The sequence below is a fragment of the Ranitomeya variabilis genome, chromosome 1 (genome assembly GCF_051348905.1).
Source record: "Ranitomeya variabilis isolate aRanVar5 chromosome 1, aRanVar5.hap1, whole genome shotgun sequence".
In the NCBI taxonomy this organism is placed as follows: domain Eukaryota; kingdom Metazoa; phylum Chordata; class Amphibia; order Anura; family Dendrobatidae; genus Ranitomeya; species Ranitomeya variabilis.
The window spans coordinates 100,821,692-100,842,232 of NC_135232.1; the positions used below are offsets into that span (position 1 = coordinate 100,821,692).

At 43.0% G+C, this 20,541-nt stretch overlaps 1 protein-coding gene across 1 annotated transcript in view; it reads left to right on the top strand.

Annotated features, from left to right (window-relative positions):
- Window positions 1–20,541, top strand: part of SERINC5 (serine incorporator 5) — a 60,533-nt gene that overhangs the window by 10,899 nt on the left and 29,093 nt on the right. The window contains exon 2 of the mRNA XM_077286702.1: window positions 14,685–14,852. Coding sequence (XP_077142817.1) covers window positions 14,685–14,852 — 168 coding nt within the window. The remainder of the gene's footprint in view (window positions 1–14,684; window positions 14,853–20,541) is intronic.

Below are 20,541 nucleotides of genomic sequence, written 5' to 3' on the forward strand. Positions count from 1 at the left end.
GTCTGACTCAAGCCTCTCCCTCTGTCCCCTTCCCCTCTCCATAGAATCTTATGAGCACCAGCTGTCATGTCCTATCTCAGTAATGGGAAAGTCTGTATACGTTAAAGACAGATTCTACCCGTGAATTGAGAATTTTGAGTGTGAATTATGAGTCATGGAGGAGAAAGAAGCAGATTTATCCGATAAGATTTATGTACTATTAATTTATGGAGAAAAATAATTAAACCAATGTAGTTTTGTATGTGTTACTTATCCATGGGATTGTCTACGCAAAATCATATGAATGCCATAGCGGGAAAATAATTAAAGAGGTTGCCCACTACTTTAGCGTTGATGACCTTTCCTTATACCCGGCACCCCCGCTGATCAGCTATTATCAGTGGCAGCTGCCGGCCGGAACTACTCCCTTGCGGAGCTGGCCGCCTTCTTTCAGTGGCCCCTGCAGGGTACTACACATCCGGTTCCTATGGATTGTGAATAGGTGGCGAATGTGTAGTACCAAGGCCCGGCCACTATCAGACAGACAGCTGTGCAAGTGAGTACTTCTAGACGGCCACCACAGACACTGATAACAGCCGATCGGTGGGGGTGCCAGGTGTCAGACCGATCAAACTTTGATGACTTATCTTAAGGATAGTTCATCAATGCTAAAGTAGTGGACAACCTCTTTAAGAGCAGCTCCATAACAGCGGCTCTCCCTCAGGAGGACTCCGCACCTACATGCAGCAAATAAAATGAATGGAACACCATGTGTCTGTACAGCAGTCTGTGATATCTGCTGATTAGTGGGAGGTTAGAAGTCTGGAGACAACCCCTTTAAGAAGCCAACACCCATGGGTAGAAGTGAGGACATGCCAGTTGCTTTCTTGAGTAGAAGATATCTCTGAACTTTCTGTTTGATCTCCAAGTCTCAGGTTTGTTCTGTACAGTCTTCTGTTGTGTGCCGGCCCAGAACGCGGCAGCGCCATCATACAGAGGAGCACACAGCGTCTTATCTCCGGTGTAAATTGGGTGCAGCCTTGAATTTCTGGTATCTCCAACACAAAACAAAGAAGCCAGTGATACAGACCAAGATGAAACCTGAGAATAGAAAAATAACTGAAGACTTGGCAAAGAGTTCACCACTATGACAAAAAATGCAAGCCAGTGTATATAAGGGGGAAAACAATACCACATCGATACAAGTCCTGTGATATGAGAAATACTCCGTGCGATACAACAAACCCTTGGATTGATTTTTAGCTTCTTCTAGTCCACTAAATTATCTGTCCATGGAAAACAAATCAGAAAATGCTCACAACATTTTTTTGCAAAATGCCACAGCTAGTGATCATTCAACCCCTTAAAGGAAACCTGTCACCAGTGTCCCCCAATCGCGCCTCTGCGCAGGCCGAGTTTGCTGTGCCCTGCTGATGGCAGATCAAAGTCGTATAATGCACATGTGCCGCTTTTACTTCCTGGCAGGGCTGTGGAGTCGGTAAGCCAAACCTCCGACTCCTCAATTTCAATGACTCCAACTCCACCAAAATGGGCTCCGACTCCACAGCCTTGCTTCCAGGTCCTCGGTGCTCTTTGGCCTCCTCCGGCACATGCGCATTACAGTACTGTACTCTGCTGTCGGCAGGTCAGAGGGAAGACCGCCTGCGCAGGAGCCCAATGGGGGACACTGTGTGGATGACGTAGATGTGCTATCCACATGAAGCAGAGGAAGAGGACAGTGATTGTGGGAAGAGAGAAGGCACCACAGCAAGAAGAGCAAAGCCTCACAGCAAGAAGAGCAAAGCCTATCTGACCAAACTGCACCATATAGGGGGATTATAAAGGTAATATTTTGTATTATGCAGAGAAGACTGGGGACTTATACACTCCTTACTAGAATACTTTAAAAGAGGCCTGAAAGGTGGTGGCCTTAGTTTATATTGGGAAAACCTGGTGACATATAACTGTTGTCCTAATACTCAAAAGCTGGAGACTATCTCTCCCAAGCTGAAACCCCCTCCCCATACACACGTTCAGCTCTACCTTTTACAACTGCTGCCCAAAACATTTCTACCCTTGGCTACAGATAAACCCAAACCAGTCCTTTACCGTCCTGCTAATTTACCTCCATCCTCGCCTGTCGCCACCTCTTCTCTTTGCCGGATTTCTCTCTTGCTGCCTCCGAATCTCTTGAATTCTCTCTCTCAGGTAATGAAACTTGTCCCTATCGCCAAAATGTTTAACCAGTTTCTGAAAACTCACTTATTGTTCTACCTGGCAATAACCTTAGATGGCTGTTAGCCAAACTCTCAGTTGACCAATTCCCTCCGCAGACTCCATACACATTAATGCTCATTGAGAGAGGTGTACTCTGCTGCTAGACATTTCGGGTGGTGGATGATCTCCCCAAATAACAAATGGATCAATCATGTTATAATTGACCCTGTTTCTATTTCGCTCGCCCCATAACAAACGATGACCACTTCTTTTCTCCCATCTTCTGTGTCCATAGTCCCCGCTTACTCCTGTCCATCCCCTCTGTCATGTACAGTACAGGACTGTGTGACCTATCGCTAGTATATTGTGATCTGATCGACCTGGCTCTGTGTGGGCATTATCCATTCCTGGTCCTGGTGGATGCCACGTCAGGGCAAGGTGTGGGAGGTTCCTCTGATGATATAAGGAGGGTTATCCCTCTCTGTGACTGCAGGTATAGCAGACGTGTGTGACCTAGATTTGGCTTTTCTTCCCTTGACCCTCTGCCGTTGTACGCAATATCATGTGGCCCGGGATTGCTGATAGTTCATGGAAAGAGGTTTCCTGGTATTGGCCGACAATTACGGACATTTCAGGTGCAAGACTGATTTCTGCCTTTTCCTGGAAGACTGACTGTTCTACATTACTTACAAGCAGTGTAAAAATCTGCGGTGACTCCGAGGCCCAAGAGGCTTCATAATTCCTTGATCTTTTCTCTCCCATTTAAGGCTTCAGTCACACATCTGTGTGACACGTACCATTGTTGTCAGTCTTTTTTTCCAGGACAGGCACGGCCCTATAGAGTTTCATTGAGCCCTAGATGCATCAGTTTTAAAACGTTCGTGAGACTGTTTGCGCTCTTCTTCTTCTCCTCTGTTTTGCAGATCAGACTCTTATTAAAGGCTTGTTCCCTTTCAGATGATGTTCAGCCCTGGTTGCAGTTTGTTACATAACAAACCGTGTTGTACTCACCTTCCCCGAGTCCACCAACAAGTCTCCGCTGCTGCTCCAGGTGTCTAGCATTGGCTTCAGCCCAGCAATCGGTGTGTTCAGAGACTCTGAAAGGGGCATTCCATCTGCACAGCCAAAGCCTCTGAGCTCACTGATTGGCTGTCGACGTAACGTCAGCGCCGCAGCCAATGACAGCGGCTGAGAGTTACTGGTGGCCCTTGGGAAGCTGAGTACTGGGCAGTATGTTACGCCTTAACAAACTGCAGCCAGAGCAGAAATTGTCTGAAAGGGAACAACCCCTTTAAAATTTACAGCAATCTGTATAAAACCGGATGATACACTAAAGACAGACTTTGCACTTCAGTTTTCCATCTGAGTTTCATCAGTATTTTTTTTTAAGAAGCCCTCCTCCTTCCATCAAACTTTTTATCCCACTTAATATATTGCAATCATATTATGTAGCACTGTGTACTTACAATTGCTAATTTTGCCTTTCTACCCAGTTCTTTTTTCTCTCTTATGTGTGGAAACAGGAAGTCTCTTTTCCCTGCATGAATTATCCCCCCCTCTTCATCTCCTGACTCATCTGTTCCCTCCTCCCCCTGCCAGGGACTTTTGCAGTGACTCATGCAGGGAAAGTTGACCTCCTGTTTCTACATAGATATTAGAAGGATTCAGCTAGTCAGTTTTTCATCACATGATGTTATAGCCCTAACGGTAAAGAGAAGAATTAGCTGGGTAGAAAGGCAAAATGAGCAATTGTAAGTACTCTGTGCCATATAATATGATATGATGACTGCAATATATTAAGAGGATAAAAACTTCGATGAGGAGCGTAAGAAGAGTGCTTCTTTAACTGATACATTTTTAAGACTCAATGTCTGAACTTTTTTTTATATCCAATCTAGTGCCTCAGAGAAAACAATGGAAGCTGCTTGGTTACCACTTGAAAAGAAAATCCATCTGTTTCTCTCTGATGGTAACGCTCACTCGGGTGTGTGAATGGAGCCTTATATGAAGTATGACTGAAAATTAATTTGGTAATATTACAAAAATTAAAGTGTTCATCTGAAGAAAATAAGCCCCATCAACTGGGGTAAATATATTTTTTTTATAAAAAATGGCATGAAGGTTCAAAAGATAAATGTGCAGCAGTTATTACTCATTTTAATGCATCTTTTTTGTTGCAGAATTGTCTTGCTGCAGTTTTAGTGCTGATTTTTTGCTTTGTTTGTGGTTCTTCCTGCTTCTGTTATATCACATCCCTTCCCTGTAGAAAGCCACCTCTGTGTTTTTGGGCTGGAAATGCATGTAAAGCTTATTTAAAAAAAAAAAAAAGAAGAGCAGCTATACTTGTACATGTGTATTTTGATGCCAAAAATTAGCTTCTCATTGAAGTTTGTTGGGGGGGGGGGGGAACATCAAAACGCAGACACAATTGACATACTGCAGATGTTAACAATCACGCCGCATGTCAGATTGTGAGGGGCTAAAAAAAATGCAACGTGTACATAAGATCTGAGAAATCTTATTGACTTTGCTGGTACGCTATTCTGTGGGGGTGGGGGGTTTAGGACGAAAAAACATATTATATGCATTGATCCCCGGGGTATATGAACATCATTGAAGAAGGACGCCATTGTGACTTGATGTGTCCTAGTATTGCAAGGTTCCCATTTATTTGAATGGCCAACGAGAAATTGTACATCTTCCCAGCGGCAGCGATCTGGAGACGAGCCCTTTACTTCTTCTTATCCATATGATAACAATGTCCCATAAAGTTGTTATCACACAGGTCTAATTGCTCAGTTCTTACTGATTTTTAGAACAGTAGCATCTAATCACCATTCCAGGCAGGAAAATGGGCCGCACAAAAAAAGAGACGGATATATAGGGTTTATGCTGGTCCATTTTGCCAATCGAATTTACACATTCAGGTGAATGGGTCAGTGAAAACAATGAAGAAAGGACAGTACCTTGTTAGCATCTGTGTTCTCTCCGTTATAGGGTGCTTTTCAAAAAATCTATAAATGACAATATAACAAGAGGTAGGCATTAGACTTGTAAAGATAAGAAAATCAGTCATTTGTTCTAAAAATCACAATCCAAATAATAGAAAACACAAAGGACATTCCTACTTCTAGGAAAGAAAAGAGCAGGAGAGCCAAGAAAAGGGAAAGAAAGAGAAGGAAAAAATAGGGGAGGAGGATATGGATGTCATCAGTCTCCACATGAACATTATACGTCTGTCAGCCAAGAGTCAAGATCTGGAGTTTCTCTGAACATAGTCCATGCAGTCCAAGTGTTAAATTTTTTCTTTCTCTACCAGGTTTTTGGGCTACCAACTCTTCCATTCTATAGGCCTCATACACCTCAAGTGGCTGTCAGCCAAATGATGGCTCGTCAGATTGTGTGGCTAGCAGCTGTCTCATCCAGATTTTCCATTCACGGGAGACGTTTCTCTGTCGAGCGCGTCTGTGCTGTCTAGAAGACAGTTGTTGACAGACACTTCTGGTGTCAGCTTATGACGGGAGAACAATAGAATTGGCAGTCCAAAATCATACTTGTCAGATTGTCAACTCCTTCGGCCATTATCTGTGCGCCTGCCCCCACACCTTAGACTGCCTACCGAACTCATCAGTTTCTGAGGTTCGGACAACGTTGGTCTGATGTCTATATGGGTCTCAAGAGTACAAGAGGAAGAGGGGCCAATTGCTTCCAACATTTGGGCATAAGTTCAAGGAAGATTGTGCAGGACCAGCGTTATTTTCTAGGGGTATCCAGAATGTCCAGCCTGTTCTGTCATCCTGGGAAGAAGGGATCATCATGTAGAAAAGTAAAGGGGCCCGAGATGGAGATTAAGGATAAGGAAGATCTAGCACAGTCTAGAAAGCAGAGGAGATCTTTGGTGAGTAATGGGTTGGACTTCGAGGCAGGACGAATGGTAACAGCAGACCACAGGATCGCTAAAAGGTTTAGTCCAGATCATGAGAACTCTAGACGCACCCACTTCTTAGAAGATCATGATAAAATAAATCATGAGTGCAGGTTTCCAGTACTGCATTGTGATACATCGTTGTCCTTTTTCTTTTCTTTAACTAACTGGTGAGCTTGGGGAAACCTCAATCCTTTTTTTATCTTGGCATACAAAAAAATGATGATCCACAGAGACCAAACAGATGAAAATGTCCACCTTAGGACTCTTTCACACATGCATCGTGTGATGTACGTCGCAATCCGTCATTTTGGGCAAAAACTGGATCCTGCAAATGTGCCCGCAGGATGCGTTTTTTGCCCATTGACTTGTATTGCCGTCGTGCACTGGATCCGCCGTGTTTTGACGGACTGTCGGCACGAAAAAACGTTCAAGGGAACGTTTTTTCGTACGTCGGAACCGCCATTTCCGACCGCGCATGCGCAGCCGGAACTCCGCCCCTTCCTCCCCGGACTTTTGAATGGGCAGCGGATGCGTTGAAAAACTCCATCCGCTGCCCACGTTGTGCACAAATTTCACAACGTGTGTCGGTACGGCGCGCCGGTGCTTAGCGATGGACCCGTATCGACGCAAGTGTGAAAGTAGCCTTAGTGCGGATGTGAAAAAAACAAAAAAAAACATCAATGACTTGTGAATAAGGGTTTCTGAAAATTCTGGTTTCCAGACCATCAGTAATGAAAGCTGTTACATGAACATTTCTAGCTGTTCTTCATATAGAACTTATTTCCTGAGCCGTTTCTTTTGATCTCTCAGATGAGAATATTTGCATGTCTTATATGTGATATGTGCAGTATTAGACTTTTCCTGTCCTTTTATGCCCATCTGAAGTATAATCGTTACCCTCAATCCTTAAAACACAAAAAACAATCCCCACCTAAAAAGTAGTGTAGATTCCTCTCTGTATTGGATCTTCTGTTCATACTTTCATATCTGTGTTTTATAGAGGGAGATTATAATCGGGTTTTGGTAAATATAATTTTGGAATACGGAATGGGGGAGGGAATAATCGGTGCGACGTTCTCTCTGTTGGAGCAATAAATTTATAGTAAAGGTTAATGGATTAAATATGGTTGAAATTACCGTACACAGAGCGAAATACATGACCCGCATGGCCTATCATACACCTGTCTAGTAAATTTGTGAGTTTGTTTATAAACCATAATCCAGGTATTCTTACTTTTGCACATGTCATTTGTTCTGCAGCTTGTTTTCTTGGACATCTGCCTCCAATTAGAAACCGGCTTAAAGGACACCCATCATCATGAAAATTTTGTCCAATCTGTACTCTGGCTCCATTATATAGAGCAGGAGGAGCTGAGCAGATTTACCGTATATATGGTTTTGTGCGAAAACATTCAGTATAATCTGTGTTTTAATCCTTTATTTCTTCTCTTTCTGTGATTTTTGGTCCAGCGGGCATCCCATCAGTGACTGACAGCTTTCTTTGTACAGGCGTGCATACAGAGATGGCTGTCAGTCACTGATTAGACCGCTCACTGGACTATAAACACCAGAAAGATTAAATGATTAAACCCCAGATTATTATTTATTCCCACTGCACCCTTGTATATTCTGTATTGTTAGTGTGGTTGTCTGGTTTTTTGTTGTTGTTGCTTGATTTTATTCTGCCATACTGCTCTAGAGATATAGACTTTTTTTTTTATTTAGAGGTAATGTTTATAGTTTTTACAAGGGGGCGGTGCTCACAGGCTAAGCAGCCTAAACACGCCCCTGAGGAATCCTCAGAGTACCGCCCCCTTTTAAAAGACCATAGAAATTGTCACTTAATAAAAAAGCTCATATCTCTAGAGCTGTGTGGAGGATTTAAGAAAAAAAATAGAATTCTCAGGAGCTGCATGAATAAAATATGAGCAAAAAACTTTCCACTTTTGACCTATCTGGAGCCAGTCTGCTTTAATGCTAGGAATGATTCATTACCGGGGAATAACCATTTCCATAAAAAAATAATAGATATATTGTAGTACAGGAACACAATCCTGACACTAGGAGCTTGAGTTTGTTCACACAACGGCTTTTTCCTAGGGATTCCACCTGAAGAAGTGCCACAAACCGATTTGCAAAAAATGAACATAATGCACAGCATTGTAAAAACAACATTTCTGTGCACGTTTTGTTGTAAATAACTTAATTTAACCGCAATAAGGTTCAGAAACCATGTAGTAGTTAAAAGAAGTAGCATGTTTATTTGGGCAGCCTACGCTATAAAGCAGCTCGCTAGCTATAGTTTAAATAATAGAAAAGGCCACTGCACAAATTACAGCAAGGAAAAAGCTTGCCAGCTTTAGGGCAGCACGGTGACTCAGTGGTTAGCACTGTTGCTTTGCAGCGCTGGGCTCTTGGGTTCAAATCCCACCAAGTACAACATCTGCAAGGACTTTGTATCTTTTCCCCATGTTTGTGTGGATTTCCTCCGGGTTCTCTAGTTTCCTCCCACACTCCAAAGACATACTAATAGGAAATTTAGATTGTGAGCCCCAATGGGGACAGTGATGATGTCTGCTTAATAAATGGCATATAAAATAAGTGAAATAAATCCGTTCCATCTTCAGCTTGCGGTTGGTGAAAGGTTCATCTCATTAGACAATGGAAGTCTTCAGGCAGAGTAGAGGGGGGAGGTTTCTGCTGCAGCTGGTTGTCATACAGCCACACATGACAGTGAGGATAAAGTGCAGGAGGAGGCGACATGACTGAATTCCTGAGATACCCAAAATCTTTTCTCTGTATGTGCACACACGTTGTGGATTTTGCTGCGGATCCGCAGCGGTTTTGATGCTGCGGATTCACAGCTTTTTTCCATGAGTTTACAGTACCATGTAAACCTATGGAAAACAAAATCCACAGTGCACATGCTGCGGAAAAAAACACGCGGAAACGCTGCGTTGTTTATTTTTTGTGCGGATTCCACAGCGGTTTACACCTGCTCCATAATAGGAATCCGCAGGTGTAAAACCGCAGGTGGAATCCGCACAAAAACCGCATAAAATCCGCAGTAAATCCGCAGGTAAAACGCAGTGCTTTTTACCTGCGGATTTCTCAAAACAGATGCGGAAAAATCCGCAGAGGTTCCATCTACGTGTGCACATACCCTTTATATATTTTTCATTTTAATTGTAATATTAAATACAAAATTGCATCAAGGAGAAGGTTAAGAGATGAATTTCTGGGATAATTATTGATTTTCTTTGCGCAATTTCTGTGTTTAGAATTCCTTTCAAAACCTTCATTAAACCTGCAGGATACAGAACGGTAATAATAAAAGGTGGACATGTGTGATCATTGTGTCCATTCGCTCCACCATCATGGAGAACACAGGAAGCATCTGCTGTGGATCCAGTGGTCAGTTCTGCTCAGAAAGCAATGGTGTATTTGTGGTGTGTGGCTTGTTGTCATTCCTAGGGATACACAGTGATTGTAATGGAGGGTTCACAAAACCAAAGGGTCTTGTTGTCCCTTAGAGGCCTTTAATTGTGGTCTCCATGATGATAGCCCACCTGACTGAGCTTCTTCATGTCGAGCTGTGTCCCTTACCATAGACCTTCTGTACTCGCCGTTTACATTCCTTTTTTAGAAAAGAAAAAATAAATGAAGAAATAGAAGACGCATGTTGGCTACAGATGAAAAACCACCCGGCTGTCATTTTGTCTCCACATTTAGCTTATTACTGGTGTGCTTTTCGCTAGGCCTGCTATTATGGTGCTAAATACAGAGCAAACTGTGAGGAGCCCTGTGATTTGGATGGAAACACTGTGCCAGAACGGTTTTAATGTGATGTCCAGTACTGAGTAGACATTGACCCTCCCTTAGCAAAGTATGGCGCTCTGTAGGCACTGTTTGGCACTACTTCATCACAGAATGACACTGTGGATATTATACTACTACTATATTGGATGAGTATGGCACCATGCGGGCACAGTATGGTACTGATTGGGTACTTTTTAGTTTCATATGGCCACTGTATAACAGTCTGGGAGTTGCTTGTATGCACCATATATGAACAGCTTACGGCACTGTCTGGGCACTGCACGACTCGGCTGTTCACACGGTCAATATTTGGTCAGTTTTTACCTCAGTATTTGTAAGCCAAAACCAGGAGTTGGTGATAAATACAGAAGTGGTGACGTGTTTCTATTTCCCTCTTCTGGTTTTGACTTACAAATACTGAGGTAAAATACTTACCAAATACTGAGCGTGTGAACGTGGGCTAACACTCCATGACAGTAAATGGCGGTGGTATATTTTATATCCTTATTTTTACTTTCTAAGAAAGTTGTGAGAAATGTTTATGTTGGTGTGGCCGATATCCGGCAATGTTGCAGTGCCCTTTGTGTCACATATGTGTCTGTGATAAAATCTTAGGTATGCTCATTTGTCCTTTTATCATAAAATATATCTTGTACTTACAATTTGGACAGTAGATAGTGGCCACAGGGGTGTAGCAAAATCGGATCAGGGGCTGCAATCACGCCCAGGTCCTGGAGCTTAGGTGGGTCTAAAAGGACACTTTTGTACATATGAGAAAACCAAATACGATTAAAGGCCTGTGATAATTTGGGGTCCTGTTGTAGATTTTTTGTTGGGGCCCAAAAGCTTTGTTACCCCATGGATATGAGATCATCACCTATGGGCATAATGGAGGGCGGTGGTGTAAATTGAGACCATAAGACCATGTGCACATTAGTCTTTTTTCCCCCAAGATTCTCTTGACTACACTTCGCCCAGGGGCAAACATATCATTGGTGCTACCTGTGCTGCCACATAGGGGCCCAAGAAAGAATGGGCCCATGTATACCAGTTACAATTCCACATTTTTAGGAGCTCTCGGTCAGCAAAGGGCCCATATATTGTTCTTGCACAGGGGCCCTTTGCTGTCTGTGTCTGCCAGTGACTTTGTCTGTATATTTGATGAATGGTAGCGTGTACGACGCACTGTATCCCAGGCCGTCATTGAATATACACGGTTTCCCTCATTTCATCAGAATAGATATTTCTTTGCACAGAGTCAACAAGGTGCTGGAAACTTTCTCCTGTAGAAACCTGTATGGTGGGAGACGTCTGTGTGTAGCGTGCACGGCAGACTCTGTGCGCTCTGTAGTCGTCTGACCATGTTTGCTTCTGGACTCTCTGGAATGGGATCTGATGACTGTGCTGCTTATATAGTGAAGATAAACACCCCTAGTGTCCTGTACATTCCAGGGCTTGTGAATCCTCCGCCGCTTGGGACCCGGCCCTTCCCACAACTGAAAGAGACTTTGTCAATTACGAAAATGACTATAAAGACTTTAATCTTTATAATCTTCCATGTATAATAACTTATAAGGTGCGCAGTCACCTTTTGTTTTATCTACACGACCACGTAATTGTGAATGACAATGCCTTAAAGGGGCTTCCCATAATATTCCATTCCCTTCTCGCTGACTTGCCCCAATTGCCATTAATTGTACTTAATGCATTAGTTAAACACAGGCAACAATACATATACAATAATGAAATACTAGATGCTCACGCTTTTACTCCACATCAGAGTCCCTTAGGCTTCTTTCACACTTCAGTCGTTTGGCGTCAGTCACTTCCGACAAAGTGACAGATCGACGGATCCGTCACAATTGTTGAAAAAACGGATGTAACGGATCCGTTTTTTTGACGGATCCGTTACTCGGGGGTTGTATATACTTTTTGGAGCATGCGCAATTGAAAAAAAATGAAAAAACGGATTGGGGCGACGGATCCGTCGAAATAACGGTCGCGACGGATCCGTCGCCCATAGGTGGCCATTCTATGGAATGACGGACGCGATGGATCCGTCGCGATCCGTCATTTCAACGGAGACAAAAAACGTTGCAATGACCGTCAATGTCTAGATGACGTCCGCTAAATTTTGACGGATCCGTCGCATGACGGATGGAACGGACGATCATCCGTCACAATCCGTCGCTAATGCAAGTCTATGGGGAAAAAACGGATCCGTCGAAAAAAAAACGGATCCGTTTTTTGAGGAAAATGGCGGATTTAGACTGACGCCAAACAACTGAAGTGTGAAAGAGGCCTTATCTTCCCTGTCCGTCTTCTGTTCACGATGGCTGCAGGCGTCCCAGCCCGTATGTCCCATGTGATGTCTGCAGCCAATCAGTGGCTTCTGTGGTATACGTTCAGAGAGTAAAAGCATGAGCAAATATTTTTATATATATATATATATATATATATATATATATATATGTATGTATTGCTGCCTGTGTGCATTATCTTGGACTAGCCCTTTAAAGGGAACCTGCCATGCCAAAAAATTGAGTCTTTTCTGGAGACAACATTTTATAGAGCCAGAGGAGCTGAGCAATTTGATGTATGGTTATGTATGAAGAAATTCTGCATTCTCCAATTCTACTGGAGCTTAGTAATGGGGGGAGGTACTGAAGAATAGTAGTGGGAGGAGGTACTGGAGCTTAGTAGTGGGAGGAGGTACTGGAGCTTAGTAGTTGGAGGAGGTACTGGAGCTTAGTAGTGGGGGAGGTACTGGAGCTTAGTAGTGGGGGAGGTCTGGAGCTTAGTAGTGGGGGGAGGTACTGGAGCTTAGTTGGGGAGGTACTGGGGCTTAGCTGGGGGAGCTACTAGAACTTAGTAGTGGGGGAGGTTACTGAAGCTTAGCTGGGGGAGGTACTGGAGCTGAGAAGTGGTATGAGGTACTGGAGCTTAGCTGAGGGAGGTACTGGAGCTTAGTAGTGGGGGAGTTACTGAAGCTTAGCTGGGGGAGGTACTGGAGCTTATCTGGGGGAGCTACTAGAACTTAGTAGTGGGGGAGGTTACTGAAGCTTAGCTGGGGGAGGTACTGGAGCTGAGAAGTGGTATGAGGTACTGGAGCTTAGTTGGGGGAGGTACTGGGGCTTAGCTGGGGGAGTTACTGGAGTTTTTCCGGTGTGAAGTTACTGGAGCTTAATAGTGTGGGAAGTAACTGGGATTTAGCGGGTGGGGAGTTACTGGAGCTTAGTAGTGGGGGTTTGTTACTGGAGTTTAGCGGGTGGGCACTTAATGGTGCTTAGTAGTGGGATTGGTGGAGGTTACTGGAGCTTAGTGAGGATGGATCCTTAGCTAGGGATGTACAAGAGTTTAACAAGGAGAGGTACTGGATCTTGAAGAATACAAGTTTTAAAGATCCAGAAAAAAACAAGTTTCCTTTAGTTTGCTTTGTATTAAAAATGAGGAGAAACCACTAACATAATCCAAATGTAAATGAGCTGTTGTGTTTGCGTGGCCTCCAGACGTCATCTGTAATTGCTGTGGAGTCACAGCAAGTGTTTAATTCCACTGTTGTGCCAACATGGGAGAAATAAAGCATTACACGTGTCATTGAAAATAAATGGGTTGTGCACTACCTGGAGAACCCCATTTTCAGTAGTTTCCACAGTAAAATAAAAAATTAATGTGCTCATCTCGCGCCACTGACACTGGATTTTCCGCGGTTTGTGTAGCATTATTATACCACGCGAGCCCTGCAGCCAATCAGCGGCCGTTATTGGGCTGCTGCGCTCCCTCTTTTGCTTGCCTGACATTTGTCCTAGAGAAGTCAAAGCGCAGCAGCCCAATAGCGGCCGATTATTGAGTGCAGGGGGTCACTTGAGCTTTGGGAGACCTGGTGCCGACATCACTGGAAATTGAGAGTCTGGGAGCCAAGTATGTTATTTTTATTTTACAAGGGGGACTGCTTCATTTAAAAGGGGCTGTCCAGGGAGGACCAAGGGCCATTTTCTATGGGCAGATAAAGTGCTCGTAACCATATGGGAGCTCGTTTAGATTTCCAACACTTTCTTTCACATTTCATAGCAGATGATCTGGTAACTCTACTGATGGGATGAATTATGGCTATAATTATTGTTATTATGTCATTTTGGCTCATTTGTGCTCGCACTGATAACTATACTTATCCTGGCAGGTGGATACATGCTTAGAAAAGCTGCACCTGTATACAGATCATGTGATGATAAAACACTTGCAATGTCACTTCTTAAGTGTTTGGATTTTATTTTTGTCATTTTTCTACTAAGGGGGTTTTTAAAAGATTTTTTGGATGATCTTTGGGGATGTGACCCATCATGGAGCAGCGCAACCACTTCACTAGTGTGACTGCTCCTGGGACCACCACTCACCGCATTAAAGTGAACTGGGCTGAACTTCTTGGGCCCCCAATCATCACAAATGGATAACCTCTCCAAAATCAAGCAATGAATGCCATGCATGCTATGTATACAGTATGTGTATACGCCCCAATGCCGGTCATATTGGCTCATGGTCCCAAATATTATCATGTACACGCCACGTACACATTTAGGTACAAGATGGAGAATGGGAGGAAGGTCAGAAGTCCACATTTTCCACCTCTCAGCAGAACTGCATGCAGCAACCTAAAGTCTGCCATAAACAGCATATTCTTTATTTTATGTGTTAGTGTAGAGATTGATTGAATTTAATATCTTTTTTTTGTCTTCTTTTGCAGGTGGCCTGCTGCTGCGGGGCTGCGGCCTGCGCCCTGTGCTGTACGTGCTGCCCGAAGATCAAGCAGTCCACCAGCACCCGCATTATGTATGCCTTTTTCTTCATTCTGGTCACCATACTCTGCGCTGTCATGATGTCCACGAGTGTGGCCAAACTAATGGAAGACCATGTAAGTTATCCATGAAGGGAAGGAAACTAGAATATGAAAACCCAGCAGCCATTCTACAATTTTACATTGATGTCCTAAAGGGAATCCATCGACAGGTTTTTGCTTTATAATCTGAAAGCAGCATAATGAAGAGTCCCTAATTTCAACAATGTATCACTTACTAGGCTGAGAGTTGCTGTTTCAATAAAATCTGTGTTTTATCAGCAGGAGATTATGACTTCAGGACTAGGCTTTCTGCCTATGCACAGTGTACACAGAAAGCTGCCAATTGGTGTGGGCGGGGTTGTACAGAGCTCAGCATTCAGAGAACTGCTAGATCTGGAGCAGAGAAAACAGTGATTGTATCAAAATGACAGCAAGCAGCCCAGTCAGTGACACATCACTGGAGTCAAGGTCTCTGCCCCTACATTATGCTGCTCTTAGATCACATAGTAAAAACCTGGTGATAGTTTCCGTTTAACATATTACGACTACAATAATTCAGTGCGATCATTAATGTACTCTGATCGATCAGGCAAAATAAAAACATTTTTAGATTGCAATTGGGTGGGAAAGATGCTGCTGTGTGTAGATGTTTCTGTTACATGCTTGTTATGGCGCCTCCTCGTGTTCTACGGATTTGCTTAAAAAATCTCCACCTAAGGCTTTGTTCACACAAGTCTTGTTTTCAGTGAGTTTTTTTATCCAAATTTTCAGCTACGTTTTCCAGTGAAAGTAAAGTCTGAGATTTCAGAAATCTCATGTACCCAGCTTGTTTTTCTTGTTGTTGTTTGGATTAGACCAGTTTAATTAAATGAGCGATATGTACGAAGTAATAATTGGCTGACCAAGGTGTGAAATTGAGCAAAGCCTCAGCAATGGCTGACGAAAGTGTAAAAGTAAACAGTGTCCTACTAAGAAACGATTACATACTCATCCGTAAAAAATAAGCCCATTAAAAATATATATAAGTCGGATCCGTCCACTTATGAAAAGCCAAAGGTCCATCTATGCAAAAGAAAATTGCAAAAAATTGCCATCGGAATGAGGCCTTAGTCCCCATTCACACTGCATTCTTCCCGTTGGCTTATGTCCAAACCCCCCCGCAAAACGGAATTGTATTTTTTACCTGGTGTAAATGCTGCTGTCCTGAATCCGTAGATGTTTTTCTTCCGTTTCTTCTTCTCTTCCCTGTATATAAATCACATCTTCTTAGTCAAGTGGGTGTGGCCCGCAAGAATATGGCTACAGAGGACAGGTGAGGGCCACACCCACTTGGTTAAAAGGACTAGATTTGCATAAAGGGTAGAGCAGGTCATATCTCGGAAACAGAGAAGGGCAAAAAAACTGGAGAACAGCATCATTTACACTAAGTGTACAGGCTCTATTTAAGTTAAAAGGAAAAAATAAAGAAGAAAAGACCCCTTATACTGACATATAAACACAGGTAATCTTTATTGATTAACAAAAAAAAATGAAAGGGAAACATTGAAAAACATATAAATGGTGAGTAGACATGAAAAATCAATGATGATAACACATGAGTCAGGGTCGCTTCATAATCAAAACTACTAGATGAATAAAAGACGGGAATCCGGGTAGAAAAAGAACAACAATACGGAAAATGTGTACTACAGCAGTATTGATGTGCAGTGATTGTATGGTTGCGGTGCAAGGACCAATAAAAAATAAATAAATAAGCCAATATGAATAAGTATGAAAAAATAAATAATTGTAATATAAATATAATAATAGAAATGACTGATTATGTACCACATCAACATTAAAATGTTAATGCAAAAGGGATTGTAGGGCAAATATTAATAAATAAATAGAAATACATTATAGAATTCATATCATTCAGTTACACATTGTCCATCAGTAGTTTTAACACAAAAACAAAATAAGGGAAATTTATATTCAGATCATCTGAGTAACATCAGTACATCACTTAAGAATGTAGATCCCTTATAAAAAAAATATATATAATTATTGCATAGAATAAAGTGCCTAGTGCATAAAGTTCTTTCCATACCCTATAAGATCTATTCAAATCAACTTTATCATACCGTCAGTCACGTGCCACCGTATGCCCCTCGACGCGCGTTTTGCATCCTGCTTCATCAGAAGGGATTTATTCTATGCAATACTATAGGGGTCCTTTCTTTTTTATATTTCTGTTGGAGGAGTACTTTTTATTGCCCTTTTGGGCCATGTTTTTTTCCCTTTACATTCAGCCTTTATTAAAGAGTGATTACTGACCCTGCAATACTACATACGTGGGCTGTCGCACACATGACATATTTTTTTTAGTCTGATTCAGAAATTTAGCACACAGTACAGTATATACAAGTGAATGAGTTTTTTGAAATCCCTAGTCACATAAAGTGGATAAAACTGAAGAAATGGGTCAGCACACATGCTGGTGTACATGCAGTGTGTAAAAGGTAGAGGATCTTGCTCCACAAAAGTGCAGAAAACTTTATTTGTGGATATATACAAATGCCATACGAAGGTCAAAGTATCACGATGTAGATGTTTTAACCAGGTCTCTGCTTGTAAGAAGTCCTGCATAAAGTTACCGGCCACCTCTGCATACAGAGCCTGGTACAAAGACCAGCAGGTCAGGTAGTGATGGAAGTGTTGAAGGGGAGTATTTGGGCTTCTTCACATCTTGCGTTATTGGCGCAGAACAAGGCACGCAGCATTTTACGGTACCAGTAAAGTGAATGAGATTTCTGGAATTAAACGGAATCTGTCAGCAGGTTTTTGTTGCGTAATCTGAGAACAGCATGAAGTAGGGGTTAAAGCACAGATTTTAACTATGTGTCCCATGTCTGACTGTGTGCTGCTGTTTACTTACACTGAAGGAAAAAAAACGAAAGTGTAAAAAATCTGTATCTTGCGCTGTGTGTTTTCTGCCAATTCTCCAGTTTATGCAGCAGAAAAGTTTACTGCAAATACTAAACAAGTGCACATGCTCTTACTCGTACTGTTGTGTGATGGCTTTGCTGCAGGAGAGACTGTTGCACTTCACAAAATAAATGGCATTATGGCAGGGCTGTAGAGTCAGAAGTTTGGCTTACCAACTCCACAGCCCTGTCGTGGCAGTGAAGTCTGAGTCAGAGCCCATTTTGGTGGAGTCGGTGTCATGGAAATTGAGGAGTCGGAGGTTTGGCATACCGACTCCACAGCCTTGATTATGGGGAAGAAAAATTATGTGGAGATATTGAAGCCGCATCTCAAGACATCAGCCGGGAAGTCAGGGCTTGGGTGCGAAAGTGTCTTCTAAATAGGCAGTGGTGATAAGAACTCTTTAAGCCATTGTTCCATGACTTTGGTAGTATGTTTGGGAAGCCATAGACTGACCCCAATCAGTGGGCATCCACAGACTGATTTTCTAATTATAACTTATCAAAAGTGTCCCTAAAGGACCCAAATTTCTAGCAAACCTCATCCAGGTCGTGGCATTGCACGCCCTAAAGAAACCCCAAAGGAATACAAGGTCCCTTCTATTCAAATATAAGACCTATGCAAAACAACTTTAACCTATCATCACTCAGTCATGTGTCACCATATGCCCTGGTGAAGCAGGATGCAAAATGCTTGTCAAGGGGCATATGGTGACCCATCACAGACGGTATGATAAAGTTGATTTGCATAGGTCTTATAGGGAATGGAAAGAACTTTAAGCACTAGGCACTTTATTCTATGCAATGTGAGATCCGGCCCTTTGCATTAACCCTGTGTCTGCACCCACATCTCCTTGCTCCCCATACTTTGTCTGCACCCAATTCCCCCTCTCACTTGCCCCCATGCTCTCTGCACCCATCCCCATTGCTCCCAATGCTCCCCATTGCTCCCAGTGTATGCGCCACTGCTCTGTCACATCCTTTACTGAACGTTGACATCATTGGAGCAGTTGCTAATCAGTAAGAGCTCTTGAAAGGATGTAATGGTTCCAGATTAGTGCAAAGCTTGAGATCTCTAGATAACCTGTGCATAGCAAGTGAGTGTGAGGGGCCGTGGAGGGTCACGGATCCCTATTTGCATGCCGGTATCCCACAATCGGGAAGGTTGGACCCAACTTTTGCTATAAAGTTAGGATTAGTTTTGGCTGTCTACTTTTGATAAATTCTACTTGGAATCAGTATGAGGCTGCCCACTGATTTCTTAAATAAAAAGGGCAACCGCAGACTGGTGATAGGCTCAAGTGGAAAGAAAACTCACAAAGTCCTTACCTCAGTCCTATAGGAAATCTATGGGCAGAATTGAAAAGCGAGGAAGCCTACAAACCTGAGTAAGGGTACTGTCACACAGTGGCACTTTGGTCGCTACGACGGCACGATCCGTGACGTTCCAGCGATATCCATACGATATCGCAGTGTCTGACACGCTACTGCGATCAGGGACCCCGCTGAGAATCGTACGTCGTAGCAGATCGTTTGAAACTTTCTTTCATCGTCTAGTGTCCCGCTGTGGCGGCATGATTGCATCGTGTGACAAAGGTGTGCACGATATTGTATACGATGTGCGCATAATAACCAATGGCTTCTACATCGCAAATACGTCATGAAATTATCGCTCCAGCGCCGTGCATTGCAAAGTGTGACCGCAGTCTACGACGCTGGAGCGATAATGAAACGACGCTGCAACGTCACGGATCGTGCCGTCGTAGCGACCAAAGTGCCACTGTGTGACAGTACCCTTACACTATTTGGAGAAATGGGCCTGAATTCCCAAAACTTACTGTGAGAAGCTGATGGAAGGCGACCTGAAACGCTTGACAAGTCAGACAATTTAAAGGCAATGCTACAAAATACTAATCGCTTGTATGTAAACTTATTCTATTACTCGATGTTGGTGCAGTGGGTAAAGCATTACACATCCTTGCAGTTGTCTACGTCTCTCAGCATTTCCGATTCTCCCTCGGTCCTCCATTTAGAAGCAATAATCTGCATACTTGTCTCAGCCGCAGCATCTCCTCTCGCAGCAGCAGATGGAAAATCTGAGGCAGAAGCCATGAGCAGAAACGTTCTGGAAGCAAAAAGATTATTATCCTGAAATAAACCCAGAGGCTATTCCTATTATAACATGGATTATTCCAAGCGCAGATCCAGTGTGTAGAAGTATACGGGACGGTGTTTGTACAGTGTGGTGAGGAATTTCTCACCCTCTGGTTGTAGATTCAGTATAAATCAATCTCCTCTAATGGGCGTCACATGGATAATCCAATTATATGGTCTTGCATTATGGACACCATCACTGAGCATGCATGAAATTACATTACCAACAGAACATGCCTGATTCTCTTTTCTGCAGACCTCCCCAACATCATGCACTCAATTAATTGTTCTAGTCCAGATTCAGTGAGGCAGCAACAAGACAAATTTAGCCTCTGAGAAATCGGATTACGGCAGCTGCCTATAGAAGTCTACAGAAAGGGGAGGAGGAGACGTGCGCTGCTGCACACAGAAGTCTATGCAGAGGGGAGGAGCAGACTCGTGCTTCTGCACACAGAAGTCTATGCAGAGGGGAGGAGCAGACGCGCGCTGCTGCACAGAGATGGAGACACACATAGGCTCGCTTCTGCTTCTAGTAAATTATTAAATAAACACCAATTCGGACTAACGTAGTAAGGCGCCAAATGAAGAGAACCAGAATATTATAACATTAAATTTATTAATACACAATAAAAAACGTGTAACCT